Consider the following 17,768-nt stretch of genomic DNA (forward strand, 5'->3'; position numbering starts at 1 on the left):
GATCAACTCATTTTGTTGTACAAGTCAGCCTGAGGTATCAAAACTACTGAAATTTTGTTACGTATCAATATATTGAATAAAAGGAGGAGATGCTGGCACCCTAAATTTATGCGGATAAAAGTTTGTAGTTATTGTATTCTAATATTGCTGTCATTTGTATTATACATTGAATCCTGACATAAAAAAATATGGCTGATTTACTATGCGGCTATATAGATTTACAAAATAAAGTGCAAATATGGTCAGTTTTGGTTGATTTGATTTGATTTTTGTTGTTTAAACGCCACTTTTAAGCACCGCTTTTGGGCTATTTCGTGGCGGCCAGTTTTTATTGGTGGAGGAAGCCGGAGAAAACCACCGACCTTCGATACGAAAACTGACAATCCTAGTCAATTAAGATTGGAGTCGAGTGCACCCTCACGAGCGGGGTTCGAACTCACAACCTCAGTGTTGACTGGCTAGTGATCACAGTAGTAACTACTTAGACCACTCGGCCACCGAGGCCCCTCAGTTTTGGTTGATGCAGTCAAATAATTTTGTTGCACAAGTCAGCCTAAGGTATCAAAACTACTGAAATTTTGTTACTTATCAATATATTGAATAAAAGAAGGACATGCTGGCAACCTAAATTTATGCAGACAAAATTTTGTAGTTATTGTATTCCAATATTGCTGTCATTTGTATTATACATTGAATCCTGACATAAGATATATGGCTGATTTACTGTGTGGGTATATAGATTTACATAATAAAGAGAAAATATGGTCAGTTTAGGCTTATGTGATCAACTAATTTTGTTGTACAAATCAGCCTGAGGTATCAAAACTACTGAAATTTTGTTACGTATCAATATATTGAATAAAATGAGGACATGCTGGCACCCTAAATTGATGCGGACTCAATTTTGTAGTTATTGTATTCCAGTATTGCTGTCATTTGTATTATACATTGAATCCTGGCATAAAAAAATATGTTCGATTTACTATGCGGCTATATAGATTTACAAAATAAAGTGCAAATATGGTCAGTTTTGGTTGATGCAGTCAAATAATTTTGTTCCACAAGTCAGCCTAAGGTATCAAAACTACTGAAATTTTGTGACGTATCAATATATTGAATAAAAGAAGGACATGCTGTCAACCTAAATTTATGCGGACAAAATTTTGTAGTTATTGTATTCCAATATTGCTGTCATTTGTATTATACATTGAATCCTGGCATAAAAAATATGGCTGATTTACTGTGTGGGTATAAAGATTTACATAATAAAGAAAAAATATGGTCAGTTTAGGTTGATGTGATCAACTCATTTTGTTGTACAAGTCAGCCTGAGGTATCAAAACTACTGAAATTTTGTTACGTATCAATATATTGAATAAAAGGAGGAGATGCTGGCACCCTAAATTTATGCGGATAAAAGTTTGTAGTTATTGTATTCTAATATTGCTGTCATTTGTATTATACATTGAATCCTGACATAAAAAAATATGGCTGATTTACTATGCGGCTATATAGATTTACAAAATAAAGTGCAAATATGGTCAGTTTTGGTTGATTTGATTTGATTTTTGTTGTTTAAACGCCACTTTTAAGCACCGCTTTTGGGCTATTTCGTGGCGGCCAGTTTTTATTGGTGGAGGAAGCCGGAGTGCCCGGAGAAAACCACCGACCTTCGATAGGAAAACTGACAATCCTAGTCAATTAAGATTGGAGTCGAGTGCACCCGCACGAGCGGGGTTCGAACTCACAACCTCAATGTTGACTGGCTAGTGATCACAGTAGTAACTACTTAGACCACTCGGCCACCGAGGCCCCTCAGTTTTGGTTGATGCAGTCAAATAATTTTGTTGCACAAGTCAGCCTAAGGTATCAAAACTACTGAAATTTTGTTACTTATCAATATATTGAATAAAAGAAGGACATGCTGGCAACCTAAAGGACAAGGTATGATAAGGGGCATATTTGGCCCCCCTTTTTCCCGATTTGAGAAAATTTTATGTTGAATCCCATCCTGCTTGTAAAATGACCTGAAGTATCTGTTCGTCAACGTAGAATCTTATTTTGTTGAATTATGTACTCAAATTCTGCATAAAGAGACCTTAAAAGGTCATGAACGACGCAAAGTGTGTAAAATCTACAAGTTTTGTAACGTTTGGAGAAGATATTCGACATCAGCGCCAACGTAGACCATCCTGAAATGTTCAACCAGCTACTCTTCTCTGATATATCTTTCATTTTATAAAATATCATGGTGGTCTACGTTGGCGCTCATATTTTAAATTGAAAAAAATAAATATCCGATTGTTTACAATTTTGACAAGTCGATATAATACGCCAATGAAACGGTCCGGTTCCGGGACTATTCCGGTAGCTTTAGATGCAGACGGACAACCAAGGTTGCCAATCACTCCAAAGAAAATACGGGTAAGCAACAAATTTCCAACCCAAAACTTAATTGCAGGAAAATCAAAAAAAAATACTGGTAATCTGCATGTTTGCAATAAGCAATTATGAATGCAAGTGTATTTTTATTTACAAGCCGGGCCAGTGATCAGGCATTGGATTCGGAATCAGCATTGACAACAATAAACGATCGCATATTGGATACAAATAACATGTATCATTGCCTCAATTACTGGGAATAAACTTTTAATCATATATTATTATTCAAATTATATTTTGCCAGATTGAAGATATTTCTTGATAGAATTTCTTGTGACTGCATGTAGTCTGTAGGGGGAGGGTGCCAAATTAAATATATTCCGGGGGTTAATAATTGATCAAAATATCAGGCACTCATAGCTATAACGTATTTCCACAACACATATTACTCTCATAAAGATTATATGTTAGACGTGTAATTAAACACAGGCAATAAAAGTCCACCGCAGTGCAGACGACGTAGCTTTGTTTACATAATAAAAGAGTGATGTCCCCTGAAAATTGGTGAATTAATTTTCAGCTTATAAGTTTTTCAAATATTCAAAAATACCTTTGAAGTATAATTTAGAATAAGGTTTTTATAAAAAGATTTCTTTTTTATAACTTTGAAGTAAATTGTTCATTTGCATCAATATATTTTGCATTTGGAAATTTTATATTGTACCAAGTACAGAGAACGAGATGTAGAGGGATATATAATAAAAGAACTGTCCATAAGTATTTTATCAGATTGCCGAACGTGCGATGGCTTACCAGCCATTCAAAGTCGTTAAACACCAACAGAAGCAATCTAGGAAATAAGTTAAACACTATACAACAAATAAATAAATGTAAACTCCATGGGTAATCCAGGTCGTCACTAGCTATCCACATCATTCAATACAAAGGGAAAACATGTACAAGAAGTCATTTATCAATTTATTAAGAGGGTTTTTTTTTTATATCAAATGGCTAATTCAATCAAATATCTGATGACTCTCCTCTGTAGAAAATGATGAAATAAACCTGGCTAACTAAACCTCTCACTTGTACGAAGTCGCATAGACTTCTATTAAAAGAGTATTCAATCTACAAGCCATCAAAGTAAAACTAATCGTGGGCCGCCCAGTTCGAGACCCTCATTGGGAGTAAAGGTTGATAAATATCCAAGTTATAGTTATACAGGGGTAATCAGATAGCAGAAGTCTTTCAGTAGAGCCCACTGTACTCAATGTCATCAAAATGCATGCTCTGACCGATTTAAAATCTGCACTATCAGTTTTTTTTTTTTAAATGTGTATACTACATGTGAAACTCAACTCAATAGCAAAACAAAAGAAACTATATCTACAAAAACACTGAAAAGATCTGCGGTCATGACAAAATTCACAAAAAAAAGAAAGAAAGAACACAATAAAAAATAAAAGATTATGAAATTATCAGTATCACAAAAGCTTATCACCAAAAGAGGTCTTACTTGGAACATGCATATGCAGGAGTGATAACACTTAGATTTCAACCTCTCCCTTTCGTGTGTTAATTACTTTACTTACAAAACGTTTCTTTAAAAAAAAACATGCATATAAATAGGTACTGGTAAAACACTGTACTCTAACCAATGGTAAACAACATTAAAAGACTCAGTAAACAATATAATTCCTTCAAGATATAGAGTTCAGTTACTGAAAGCAAGCTAATATTAATACTCATCCATAATGTAATTTACATATTGACACCCTATTTACATTTAATACATTTTATGCCCATACCGTAACCGGAGGGGGCATTAAGTGTTAGCCTTGTCCGTCTGTACGTCCGTCCGTCACAAAATTGGTTTTCGTTCTCTAACTTTAGTTTGTCTCAGCCAAATGGTATGAAACTGATACACAATGCTTATTACCACAAAACACAGACCAAGTTCGAATTTGGGTGGTGTCACTTTTACCGTTCTCTTTATATAATTATATGCAGAGTGGGAGGGGCATCATGTCCCATGGACACATTCTCCAGTTAATTTAGATTGTTAAGCACTCTTTCACAATTGTTGAACTTGATAAGCTGTATTCATAAAATAAAAGTTTGTTGTTTATTTAGCATTTCTTTTCTTTTAGCTCCTGTTGATATTGCCAACAAAACACACTACAAAACCCAAAGAAGAGTATACCAGAACAAAATGTATAACTAGTTATATCCGATAGAAGATATTTAGGTAAATCATACAATATCTGCTTATTTTATATCAGTGCTCATTCTTTCCAAAATATATCTATCCGAACCACTTCTGTTACAACACATTTACAACTCTTCGGATGTACTGCAATATTCATAAACGATGACTTCCGTACACTAACATAACAATGTACCAGTATTCAAATGGTGCATACTCACACAGAAAAAAAGGCCCGGCTAAAAGTTTAAGCAGAATCTTTTTCCCCTTTCATTTGTAATTAAAAAAAATGTCTACTGTGCAATCTGGCCATATGATTCTTTGCTAAATTTTGTTTAAAAGATACCACTTTACACAGGCAATGCAAAACACTAATAGTGATTATCTTTTCTGTTGTTCGCAGTTCTCGTGAAAATAAGAGAGTCTACAGTCCCAAACAACTAAAATAAGTCAATGATATTTTTCATATTCAGTATATGGTTTCTATAAAAACAATTCACCGTAATCGAATCTTAATCAATATATTTTCATTTTTGTGAAGTGAAATATGAACTTATGAATAAAAAAAAGAAGCTATGATTGTTTTGATTTAAAAACTATATGAAGAATATATAATGAACCACCTCCTCCCAACCCCAAACCCCCCCCCCCCCCCCCCCCCAACCCCAACCCCCAACCCTAATACAAATACATTGAAACAACACTTACTTTATAGTCTCCATTTCAGGGGAATATCCTAATATGAAGCATACAAGTAACGGAGTATTGTTTAGCTTAAAAGTTTTTATTTGTACGACGTCATATTATGCCATTACGTTAAACTTATTTAATACGCCAAGATCGATTATAAATGTTCATGTAAAATGTATTGTATAGTTGTATATACTTTTTTCTAAATTATTGTGTCTTATCTTTCTTTGTTATCCATTATACACATGTACTTTTAATCTAACAGTTCTGGAACTTTTCTCAATTTCAAATTTTCTAGGAAACCAAGCATCCCAATGGCATGCATGTGTATCGCGCATAAATCTTTATCAGAAAATCAAAAAAGTGCTTACCTTGCTACGAAAGTAGTTTTTGAAACATGGTCTTTGAAGTATCAACCAAAGGTGAAACTCTGACGGACTTAATACGTTCCAGTATTTGTTTATTTGCAAATCTTTTAAGATTTATCATCAAATATATATGGATTATTTTTTTACATTTTGCAGCACTTTCGAAATTCCAGCAAGATGGTTATGATAAACAGAATAGATACATGTTATAATGGATTCATAAAATAGGTAATTTATAAGAATAAATACAAAATACAGAAATATATACTCCCAATCTGACCACACAACTATTTAAGTGTTCGAAGAAACCAAGATAGTTTCGTTGTGCATATATGAAATAAGGAGTGGTGGTATGATTCCCAACTAGACAACTATCCACCAAAGTTCTAATGAAATAGATGTAAACAATTTTATGAAGCAGTGGAGCCTTTAGCAATGAGAAAAACCGTTCCACATAGTTGGCTATACAAGGCCCAGACATGAAAAAATTTAACAAGTCAATTGAGAAAACTCACGGCCGAATCTATAACAAAACAGTTATATGGTAATCCTTTTTCTGTAAAATATATACATTGCCCCGGCATGTGGCATACGTTTATAACGGTAACTAGGCCTATATATAGTTCGCATTCATTCTTACAAACCCTGAATTGGAAATTGCCAAAGAGTAAAATGAAAATAGAACACAATTTGTCAAGTTTAAAAAATGTTCCTCTTCCGTTAACATTCACAGTAGTTATTTGTGCATTAGTTTCAAAAATTTACAGGACATTCAACAATATAATACAAAACAAAAAGAAACAAGAAAGACATGAACACTAAAGTCAGATAGGCCAAAAAACAGTAAATAAGATTACATTGAAAAACAGTTACAAGACAAGATAGAAACAACAGAAAACAAGATATGATGACTAGGCAAGATAGTAAAATACAAGACAAGACAAAAATCAAGACATGACAAATAACATAAAGGTCATGACACAGCACAAGGGCCTCTAAGCAAGACAAGACGAGACGAGACAAAAGAAAAGAGACAAGACAATGTAAACAAGACAAGAGACAAGACAATGTAAACGAGACAAGAAACAATCAAAATGTAAACGAGACAAGAGACAAGACAATGTAAACGAGACAAGCGACAATCAAAATGTACACGAGACAAGAGACAGGTCAATGTAAACGAGACAAGATAATGATAACGAGACAAGTGACAAGATAATGTAAACGAGACAAGAGACTTGACAATGTAAACGAGTCAAGAGACAAAACACAATGTAAATGAGACAGGAGACAAAAGGAAATGTAAACGAGACAAGATGCAAGAGACAATGTAAACGAGACACGATACAATAGAGACAAGACAATGTGAACGAGACAAGATACAAGAGACAAGACAACGTAAACGAGACAAGAGAATGTGAACAAGACAAGAGACAAAATAATGTAAACGAGACAAGAGACAAAAGACAATGTAAACGAGACAAGAGACAAAAGACATTGTAAACAAGACAAGAAACAAGAGTCAAGAAAAGACAACAGACATTGTAAACGATACAAAAGACAAAAGACAATGAAAACGAGAAAAGAGACAAGCAAAATGTAAACGAGACAAAAGACAGTTCAATGTAAACGAGACAAGATAATGATAACGAAACGAGAGACAAAAGACAATGTGAACGAGACAAGAGACAAAGACAATGTGAACGAGACAGGATACAAGAGACAAGACAATGTAAACAAGCAAAAAACAATGTGAAAAAGACAAGAGACAAAATAATGTAAACGAGACAAGAGACAAAATACAATGTAAACGAGACAAGAGACAAAAGTCATTGTAAACAAGACAAGAAACAAGATTCAACAAAAGACAACAGACATTGTAAACGAGACAAAAGACAATGTAAACGAGAAAAGAGACAAGCAAAATGTACGAGACAAAAGACAGATCAATGTAAACGAGACAAGATAATGATAACGAAACAAGAGACAAGACAATGTAATCGAGACAAGGGACAGACTAGACAATGTAAACGAGAAATGAGACACAACACAATGTAAATGAGACAAGAGACAAAAGGAAATGTTAATGAGACAAGATACAAAAGACAAGAGACAATGTAAACGAGACAAGAGACAAGACAATGTGAACTTGACAAGATACAAGAGACAAGACAACTTAAACAAGACAAGAGACAATGTGAACGAGACAAGAGAAAAAAACAATGTAAACGAGACAGACAAGAGACAAAGGACAATTTAAACGAGACAAGAGACATTGTAAACAAGACAAGAAATGACAAGAGACATTGTAAACGAATCAAGAAACAAGAGACAATGTAAATGAGACAAGAGACAATGTAAACGATACAAGACACAAAAAACAAGAGGCAATGTAAATGATACAAGACACAAAAGACAAGAGACAATGTAAACGAGACAAGGGACAAGAGGCTAGACAATGTAAACGAGACAAGAGACAAAACACAATGTAAATGAGACAAGAGACAAAAGACATTGTAAACAAGACAAGAGACAAGAAAAGAAAAGAAACATTGTAAACGAGACAAGAAACAAAATACAATGTAAATGAGACAAGAGACAATGTAAACGATACAAGAGACAATGTAAACGATACAAGAGACAATGTAAACGATACAAGACACAAAAGACAAGAGACAATGTAAACGAGACAAGAGAGAAGATAATGTAATCGAGACAAGGGACAAGAGGCTACACAATGTAAACGAGACAAGAGACAAAACACAATGTAAATGAGACAAGAGACAAAAGGAAATGTAAATGAGACAAGAGACAAAGTAAATAAGACAAGAGACAAGACAATGTGAACTAGACAAGATACAAGAGACAAGACAACGTAAACAAGAGACAATGTGAACGAGACAAGAAACAAAACAATGTAAACGAGACAGACAAGAGACAAAAGACAATGTAAACGAGACAAGATATATTGTAAACAAGACAAGAGACAAGAAAAGACAAGAGACATTGTAAGCGAGACAAGAAACAAAAGACAATGTAAATGAGACAAGAGACAATGTAAACGATACAAGACACAAAAAACAAGAGACAATGTAAATGATACAAGACACAAAAGACAAGAGACAATGTAAACGATACAAGACACAAAAAACAAGAGACAATGTAAATGATACAAGACACAAAAGACAAGAGACAATGTAAACGAGACAAGGGACAAGAGACTAGACAATGTAAACGAGACAAGAGACAAACACAATGTAAATGAGACAAGAGACAAGAGACATTGTAAACAAGACAAGAGACAAGAAAAGACAAGAAACATTGTAAACGAGACAAGAAACAAAAGACAATGTAAATGAGACAAGGCACAATGTAAACAATACAAGACACAAAAGACAAGAGACAATGTAAATGATACAAGACACAAAAGACAAGAGACAATGTAAACGAGACAAGGGACAAGAGACTAGACAATGTAAGCGAGACAACAGACAAAAGGAAATGTTAATGAGACAAGATACAAGAGACAAAAGACAAGAGACAATGTAAACGAGACCAGAGACAAGACAATGTGAACTAGACAAGATACAAGAGACAAGACAACGTAAACAAGACAAGAGACAATTTGAACGAGACAAGAGACAAAACAATGTAAACGAGACAGACAAGAGACAAAAGACAATGTAAACGATACAAGAGACAATGTAAACAAGACAAGAGACAAGAAATGACAAGAGACATTGTAAACGAATCAAGAAACAAAAGACAATGTAAATGAGACAAGAGACAATGTAAACGATACAAGACAAAAAAAACAAGAGACAATGTAAATGATACAAGACACAAAAGACAAGAGACAATGTAAACGAGACAAGGGACAAGAGACTAGACAATGTAAACGAGACAAGAGACAAAACACAATGTAAATGAGAAAAGAGACAAAAGACATTGTAAACAAGACAAGAGACAAGAAAAGAAAAGAAACATTGTAAACGAGACAAGAAACAAGACAATGTTAATGAGACAAGAGACAATGTGAACGATACAAGAGACAATGTAAACGATACAAGACACAAAAGACAAGAGACAATGTAAACGAAACAAGAGAAAAGATAATGTAATCGAGACAAGGGACAAGAGGCTACACAATGTAAACGAGACAAGAGACAAAGTAAACAAGACAAGAGACAAGACAATGTGAACAAGACAAGATACAAAACAACGTACACAAGACAAGAGACAATGTGAACGAGACAAGAAACAAAACAATGTAAACGAGAGACAAGAGACAAAAGACAATGTAAACGAGACAAGAGACATTGTTAGCGAGACAAGAAACAAAAGACAATGTAAATGAGACTAGAGACAAAAGACAATGTAAATGAGACTATAGACAAAAGACAACAGAAAAGACAATGTAAACAAGACAAGAGACAACACAATGTAAACGAGACAAGAGACAAAACATTGTAATCGAGACAAGACTTCAGACAATGTAAACGAGCCAAGAGACAAAACACAATGTAAATGAGACAAGAGACAATGTAAGCGATACAAGACACAAAAGACAAGAGACAATGTAAACGAGACAAGAGAGAAGATAATGTAATCGAGACAAGGGACAAGAGGCTAGACAATGTAAACGAGACAAGAGACAAGACATTGTAATCGAAACAAGGGACAAGAGACTAGACAATGTAAACGAGACAAGAGACAAAACACAATGTAAATGAGACAAGAGACAAAAGGAAATGTAAATGAGACATGATACAAGACACAAAAGACAAGAAACAATGTAAACAGGACAAGAGACAAGACAATGTGAACGAGACAAAATACAAGAGAGAAGACAATATAAACAAGACAAGAGACAATGTGAACGAGACAAGAGACAAAACAAGAAAAAAGACATGAGACAAAAGACAAGACAATATAAACTAAACAAGACGATACAAATAACATAAAGGTCATGACACAGCACAAGGTGCTGTTAGCATGACAAGACAAGACAATTCAAGACAATTGAGTACATGTGCTCAAAACAGACTTGTGTTGTCTTCTTATCTTAAATATTTGCAATAAACATATATAGGATACTAGTTAATACATACAAATATATGTATAATATATTTTTTCATTTTTATTTTATTTAGGCATTTAGCCATGGCAAAAAGTTACAGTTGTGTTCTCTGCAATAAGACACACCTAACAGTGAATAACAGAAGAACTATAATAAATGAAAAATTAAGAGATTATCTGGCCAGGACTCTTAAAAGGAATGTTGAGAATGCAACTATATGCTTGAAATGCAGGGCACAAGTATACAGAGATATGAAAACAGTGATGAACTCACCACAGATAAGACAAGGTATAGCAACTTGCCAGTCAAACGATGATGATGATCCAGATTTTTTAGCAGAGGAAACATTACCATCAGAACTAATTAGCCCGAAATCTATACAGTTAAACCTTTCATCTACATCTAAATCACATAGACGTTGTACTGTTTGCCAGAAAAATAGCAGTAATCGACATCGACAGGTAGTTGTACCGCATGAGGCTCGAACTCAGGCTTTCATTGACAAATGTATTGTTATACCAGCAAATAGCAGATGCTGTCCAAATCATCTTTTGGGAAACTATTTTACACAGGAGTCTATTTCAAATATACCAGAGGTAAATAACACTATACTTTTTAATAGAAGTGACATCACTGAACTATTAAACAGGGTTCGAGGAACATTGACATTAAATGGCAAACTTAATTTTGATTGTTCACACTCATTGTCAGAGGAGGACTACCAGCGACTGACTGGTTTAACCAGGAATCAGTTCGAAGCTGTTGCAAATACAGTAACTGACCTAAGAAAATCTGAAATAAGATCTGTAAAGACATGTTTGGCCATTCTTTTAGTTAAACTTAGGACTGGACTCTCCAACTCCATTTTAGCTACATTATTTTCATTGGAAATACACCAAATTCAAAGAGCGACACACGCAGCTAGATCATCCTTGATGAAGTCATTCGTGCCTTCGTTTCTTGGCTTTCAACATATGTCCCACGACAAGTTCACTAGGGACCACACCACTCCAACAGCGAGAACTTTGTTTGCAGATAATCAACAAGATACTGGGATTCTTGTCCTTGATGGGACTTACATTTACCTACAGAAAAGTTCCCACCATCATTTTCAAAAGCAGACATACAGTATGCATAAAGGGAGGTCATTAGTCAAGCCCATGATGATTGTCGCTACAGACGGTTATATTCTTAATGTCCTCGGCCCATATTATGCTGACGGTCATAACAATGATGCTTCTATCATAAAGCATGCATTTAAGACTAATGCTGATGAGATTAACACATGGATGCACGAGAATGATGTCATGGTTGTAGACAGAGGATTCCGTGATGCAGAAGAGTTTTTGAAAAAAATGAATTTCAAAGTTGAGATGCCTTGTTTTCTTTCTAAGGGAGCAAAACAACACACAGTTGATGAAGCGAATAGAACGCGACTGGTGACTAAAGTTCGCTGGGTAGTGGAAAGTGCAAATGGTAGAATAAAACAGTGGAAATTTTTGGATAAAGTTGTTGCCAACCACTACGTGCCACACATTGGGGACTTTGTAAGAATTGTCTGTGCACTTGTCAACTGTTTTAGACCGCCTCTTATAAATGATTTCGGCAATGATGACATAGGTAAAGAAATGATTGAAAAGGCACAACTAGACAACCATGTAAAAACATATGTAGAGGAGCACAACCTTTTGAGAAGAAAAACTGTCTACAAAGAAGTTGATGGTGCGACTGAGCTTGATATGTTTCCCAGAATATCTCTAGACCATCTTAGACAAATTACAATGGGTATTTACCAAATCAAATCAGCTAAAAGGTACACGGATGCCCATCAGGAGGACGAGAACTATGCATTGTTCATTTGCAAGGATAGGCCAGATCTGTTGCGAGTAAAGATGCACTCTCGCCATTCATCTTCAAGATGCTACCATTTGTGGTTGGAGTACGATGAAAATGAAGTCACTGGTTGGTACTGTACTTGTAAAGTTGGGTCACGTATGGTTGGGTGTTGTGCCCACATCGCAAGCGTTGTTTGGTATCTTGGATATCATAGGTGGAATATTGGGGCTGCTCAATCTGTCAATGCTTCCGGAAAGTTTTCGAGTTCCATACTCAATGCTAAAGATGTTCCTGAAGAGTCCGACCTGTCTGACGTAGAAAGTGTTGATTCATATATAGAAGAATAACTTACAATCATAATGAATTTAACCGTAGCTAAGAATGACTTGAACAAACGCCTCGCAACTATTCTTGTTTATTTGTAAGATGTACATTGCTGTTATAATCTAAAATGAATGAAGGTCATTTAAGTGTCACTGTTTTCACATTCCATATGTCATCACATTTATATAATTTTTCTGAAAAAAAGCACTTTTTAACCACGAGATTTATTTTATCTAACTTGTAATGGCTGTTTTCTAAAACCTAACTTGAAGAATGGCCACCAATCTTTTCGGTGTCTCGTTGGAACATGTTTGAGTGTGAGAAGTGGAAGACTTGATTTGGTATTTATTTCAATTTTTCGCTTTGTTTACACATGTTTTTGTTGCAGACATACCCACTGGACAATACACATGTCGCTTTGTATAAATCATTACATTGTCGTGTTTGGTCAAGTGTGTCGTGTAACTGTGTCTATTTCCCTTGATACTATTGGCCACAACATTAACATACTGTAAAAGGACGTTTAAGATATCTAATCAATTTAAAATGTAGAGTTTTCGTAAAATATTTCATTCCAAGTACATATGTATAATTATCTTTCCATATACACATAAGTGTCCCATTCTGTATAAAATAAAGAGATGTGGTATGATTGCAAATGAGACGAGACCATATGTGTTAATTTCAAGAAATCTAGCAATATATTTTTTTAGAGAAAAATGAAATAGTTCATGGAGTTCACCTTCTTTATGCCTATTTCTTTTATTTAGTAAGTGTTGACCAAGAACACTGAACTTTGCATTCGCTATTACGTATTTAAAATGTCCCTGTAATTGGTTAACAGTTCACCAACAGATAAAAAATTGAATTCTAGCAACACGCTTTTGTTACAAATACAGAAAACTTCCTGATCTGTTACTCAATTTTCAATAGTATTTTTAATCTCTTTGTGTTTTAATGTAGTTTACAAAACGGTAGGGTCAATGCTTTATTTTTGATTCTTACTAATATTTATAAAGATAAGTGTCACTTAAAAGCTTTTTAATGTTACTCAATTTGTTAATATTGGTTAATTACTGTTGATGGAATCATAAAAGTTCATGTGAAAGTGTATGTACGAGAATGAAAAATTGTATGAACAAGATCCATTTGAATTATTTTGTATGTGATTGCAGATTGTTTAATATGAAATTGTTACTTATCAATGCTTATAAGTGCGAGTGTATGAATGAAATCTGATATGAAAAAAACGATTATATTTAATTAACGTTCTTAAATTCATACATTAACACAAACTATGATTATAATTTAAACTAAAAGCAAACAATGTTGGTATGACGATCTTCTCTTCTGGATATGCTTTAGCTGGATGTCAGTATGATAACTGTGTTGTTTAAATGTATATAATACTATTTTCTGTTGGAAAATTATATATATGCACATGCTAGGTTGTTGATAGTTACTAAAAAAGTTATAACTGAACTGTCTTTTTATTTCTTTCTTTCTAGTCTTCTTGTACAGAACTGGACAATCTATTTATTTGTAGAATAATATGAAAATACTAGTCTAGTTGTCTTTAATCTTAACATGATTGATAGTTGCTAAGCAACATTTGTGTTGCTATACACAATATGGACTTCATAAAAAAAGACTATTGAATAAGATATTCATATCATAGTGTACTCCATATGTGAAAGTAAGTTTTTAAAAATAGCAAAATTCATACTTGAGATAAAAAAAGAATCGTTATTAAACCGTTGCTATGCACTATTTTGGTTGAAACGTTGTTGATAAACATGAACTTCAATTAAAATTACTTTTATTTCTTACAGTTATTTATTCTTATATGCCAATCAGTTTTGCTTTTATTGTAACTTGTACAATAAAAGAATTGTTTTTATATTTCTCTTCAATTTATTCATTTTTGACTGTTGCTAAGCAATATTTGTGTTGCTATGCTCAATATGAACATCGACAAAAAAAAAAGATGACTGAACTATAATATAAGACTGAAAAACAATTTATGGATGCTTAATCTACAAATATTGCTATTATTTAATACCTCAGAGGGAAAAACTTACCAATGTTTGATATGTTGCTAGGCAACAATTTTGTTGTTAGGTTGTTGCTAAGCATTTTAGTAAACTGAAAATTAACGTGACCATTCGATCGTAACTTCAGGTCCCTCTAAAGCAAACAATAACATTTGGAATTGAGCTCATTTGTATAGATAATGCAATCCATAAGTGATAATTTGGCTATTAAATAAAACCGTTGCTAAGCAACCTTCCTTTAACCGGAACATAAAAAAATCATTGTTTTCACAAGTTTCTATACAAAGGCTATTAATGATATGAATATAAGCTTATTTTGAGAGGGGGCCAAAAACGCCCCTTATCATACCTTGTCCTTTATGCAGACAAAATTTTGTAGTTATTGTTTTCTAATGTCTACGCAGAAAATTGCATAAGATGCAGCGATAGAAACTCAGAAGCTCGCAACCTTGGAATACTTCAAAAAGAAGAAACAAATGGTAAATAACATTTGGCCAATTAAATATATATATGTGGTTTCAGTTACGCAACCGATCGACCCAGGTAAAAAATTGCCGACCGTAGAATGAGAACTTCAATGATTAAATTTGCATACATTTGTCTTCTGGATGTCCATTAGAGATATCCGCTACGACTCAAAATGAACAGAATGTAACTTAACTCGTCGGTTTATTTGACAACCAGACATAGAAAATGGCAAACTTCCGGTAATGGCCTTGTACAATAACGGCATCGGTGAAAAACCGAAAGTTTCCGGATTATGACAATTTTTTTTAAAGCCTACCAACAGCCACATTTGAGGACGAAACTGGAACCACACGCGCATTTCTATTTGACATTAGATTAAACATGTTTAAATATTGATTGAATGTTGGTTGCTGGACGTCCAGCGGTTAATATTTTTATGCATCTTCAGGACGAGAACAAGTTAACAATAAATACACTAGGTAGTTTAAAACATATTAAAATGATATCATTTAAAAATTACAATAACCATGTATGTACAAGTATCCGGCCACGTCGATTTGTAATGGTATTATTTTTATCTATCTGATGGGTTTACCCTTTTTCAATTGATTTTTTAAGTTCGTTCTTATCTTGTACTGTTACAACACTGTTCCAGGTTAGGGGAAGGTTGGAGTCCCGCTAACATGTTTAACCCCGCTACATTCAGTATGTATGTGCCTCTCCCAAGTCAGAAGCCTGTTATTTAGTGGTTGTCGTTTGTTTTACATACTTTTTTTCGTTCATTTTTTGTACATGAATATGACCATTAGTTTGAATTGTTTTACATTGTCATTTTGGGCCCTTTTATAGCTGACTATGCGGTATGCATTTTTTATATAGGTTTTGCTAGAATCAGACACCAACTTCAGAAACGCACACTTGGATTATGAGACCCTTTACGCTCAAATTGAAAAAAGAGATGTTATGAAAAAACCTTGAATGGATAATTCCTGAGTTTATGTATTCAATCATTGAGGAGTTAGTTTTAAAGGCACATTCACCATTTATTAGTGGCAAAATAACAATACTTCAGATTGTGAATCAGGCTGTGTCTGTCGCGGGAATTTTTCCCCTACAATGCCAACTATATGCCATAGGGGCAATTATGCCCTTGATAACGAAAAATCCAAAAGGGAAACAATTGCACGAAGAAGAGGTCAACACATCCCACATTAACTCCAGGATTATTAAGTCTCGTGTATCCATAGTAAATATATTTTGCATTTTTAGTTTTATTAGTTTTAGTTTAGTTTAATTCTAGGGGGTAATTAACATGATTATGTTAAGGCCAAGAAAATCTAAAGATGAAGATGGGAGGTTGCTGCCAAAAAACATCTGCATTAACCTCAGCTGAAAAATAAAAAGGTAAGATTATTTAACTGCAGATTATTATACCCCCACTCACTGAATGGTAATTGGTTGGTCATGTTGGAATCACTTGTTCTGCCGTCCGTCCTTATTTTGTTGCACTTATCTCAACTCCAGCTGGACAGATTGAGTTAACATTGGTATGCAATTGTAAACATGTTGGGGCATTTATAAGTTGTAAGCGATTTTGGCTGCTCTCCGATATAAAATTCCTAATATTTTTTACTGAACTTTAAAGACTTCAAATAATGTGAGATTTTACAAAATAATTGCTAGATTGCAGAGTGATGCAAGGAAATGGTATATTTAATGTCGTAATAGCGAAAGAATTTTCTAGAGAGACTCAGAGACACTGTAACGAAAATCGGTCATAGTTCATTTAATTTGATGTGAAATACCACTTGTCTTTTCCTGTTAATTGTGTTTCTATATGTTTATAAGTTTCTCCATAGTCGGAGCACCATATGTTACTTAAAATACCCCTAAAGTTGGTATAGTCATGATTTTCACCCCTTTAAGTATAATGGACTGATCCAGATGGTAGTATATAAACCAGCTCAAGACAGAGAAACTCTGTCAGTTTTATGTGGACCATTGAAGGGTAAACTTCAAGGATTATATATTCTAACTGGTAAGTAGAGTGAATTTAGTGATTCCAAAGGATATAAATAGTGTTTGGATTTATATGTGAATATTTGGAATAGTGATTGTGTTATAAAGTGAACTTATATAATAAGTTATTGTACAGTGAAAGTACAAGGTGTATACTTGCTGGTGTTGCAAGTTGTTGTATTGTGGAAGTGTATTAGTGAGAATACAAGGTGTATACTTGCTGGTGTTGCAAGTTGTTATATTGTGGAAGTGTATAAGTGAAAGTGCACTGTGTTTAATCTTACCAGTTTGGAATATATTCATTTCGTTCTGATTCATAGTGATAATTAGTGTGTGTGAGT

General features: G+C 34.0%; 1 protein-coding gene across 1 annotated transcript; it reads left to right on the plus strand.

Moving 5' to 3' along the window:
- Positions 1-3,297: 3,297 nt before the first annotated feature.
- Positions 3,298-14,715, plus strand: LOC127732771 (uncharacterized). The gene is made up of 3 exons (XM_052241956.1): positions 3,298-4,630; positions 5,803-5,874; positions 10,800-14,715. Exon 3 carries the CDS (start codon positions 10,810-10,812, stop codon positions 12,907-12,909), a length of 2,100 nt encoding a protein of 699 aa, XP_052097916.1. The 5' UTR covers positions 3,298-4,630; positions 5,803-5,874; positions 10,800-10,809; the 3' UTR covers positions 12,910-14,715.
- The last annotated feature ends 3,053 nt before the right edge of the window (positions 14,716-17,768 follow it).

The sequence above is a fragment of the Mytilus californianus genome, unplaced genomic scaffold (genome assembly GCF_021869535.1).
Source record: "Mytilus californianus isolate M0D057914Y unplaced genomic scaffold, xbMytCali1.0.p SCAF_27, whole genome shotgun sequence".
Taxonomy (NCBI): Eukaryota; Metazoa; Mollusca; class Bivalvia; order Mytilida; family Mytilidae; genus Mytilus; species Mytilus californianus.

Coding starts and splice junctions, on each gene's coding strand:
- LOC127732771 (XM_052241956.1), top strand. CDS start 10,810: ATGGCAAAAAGTTACAGTTGTGTTCTCTGCAATAAGACACACCTAACA.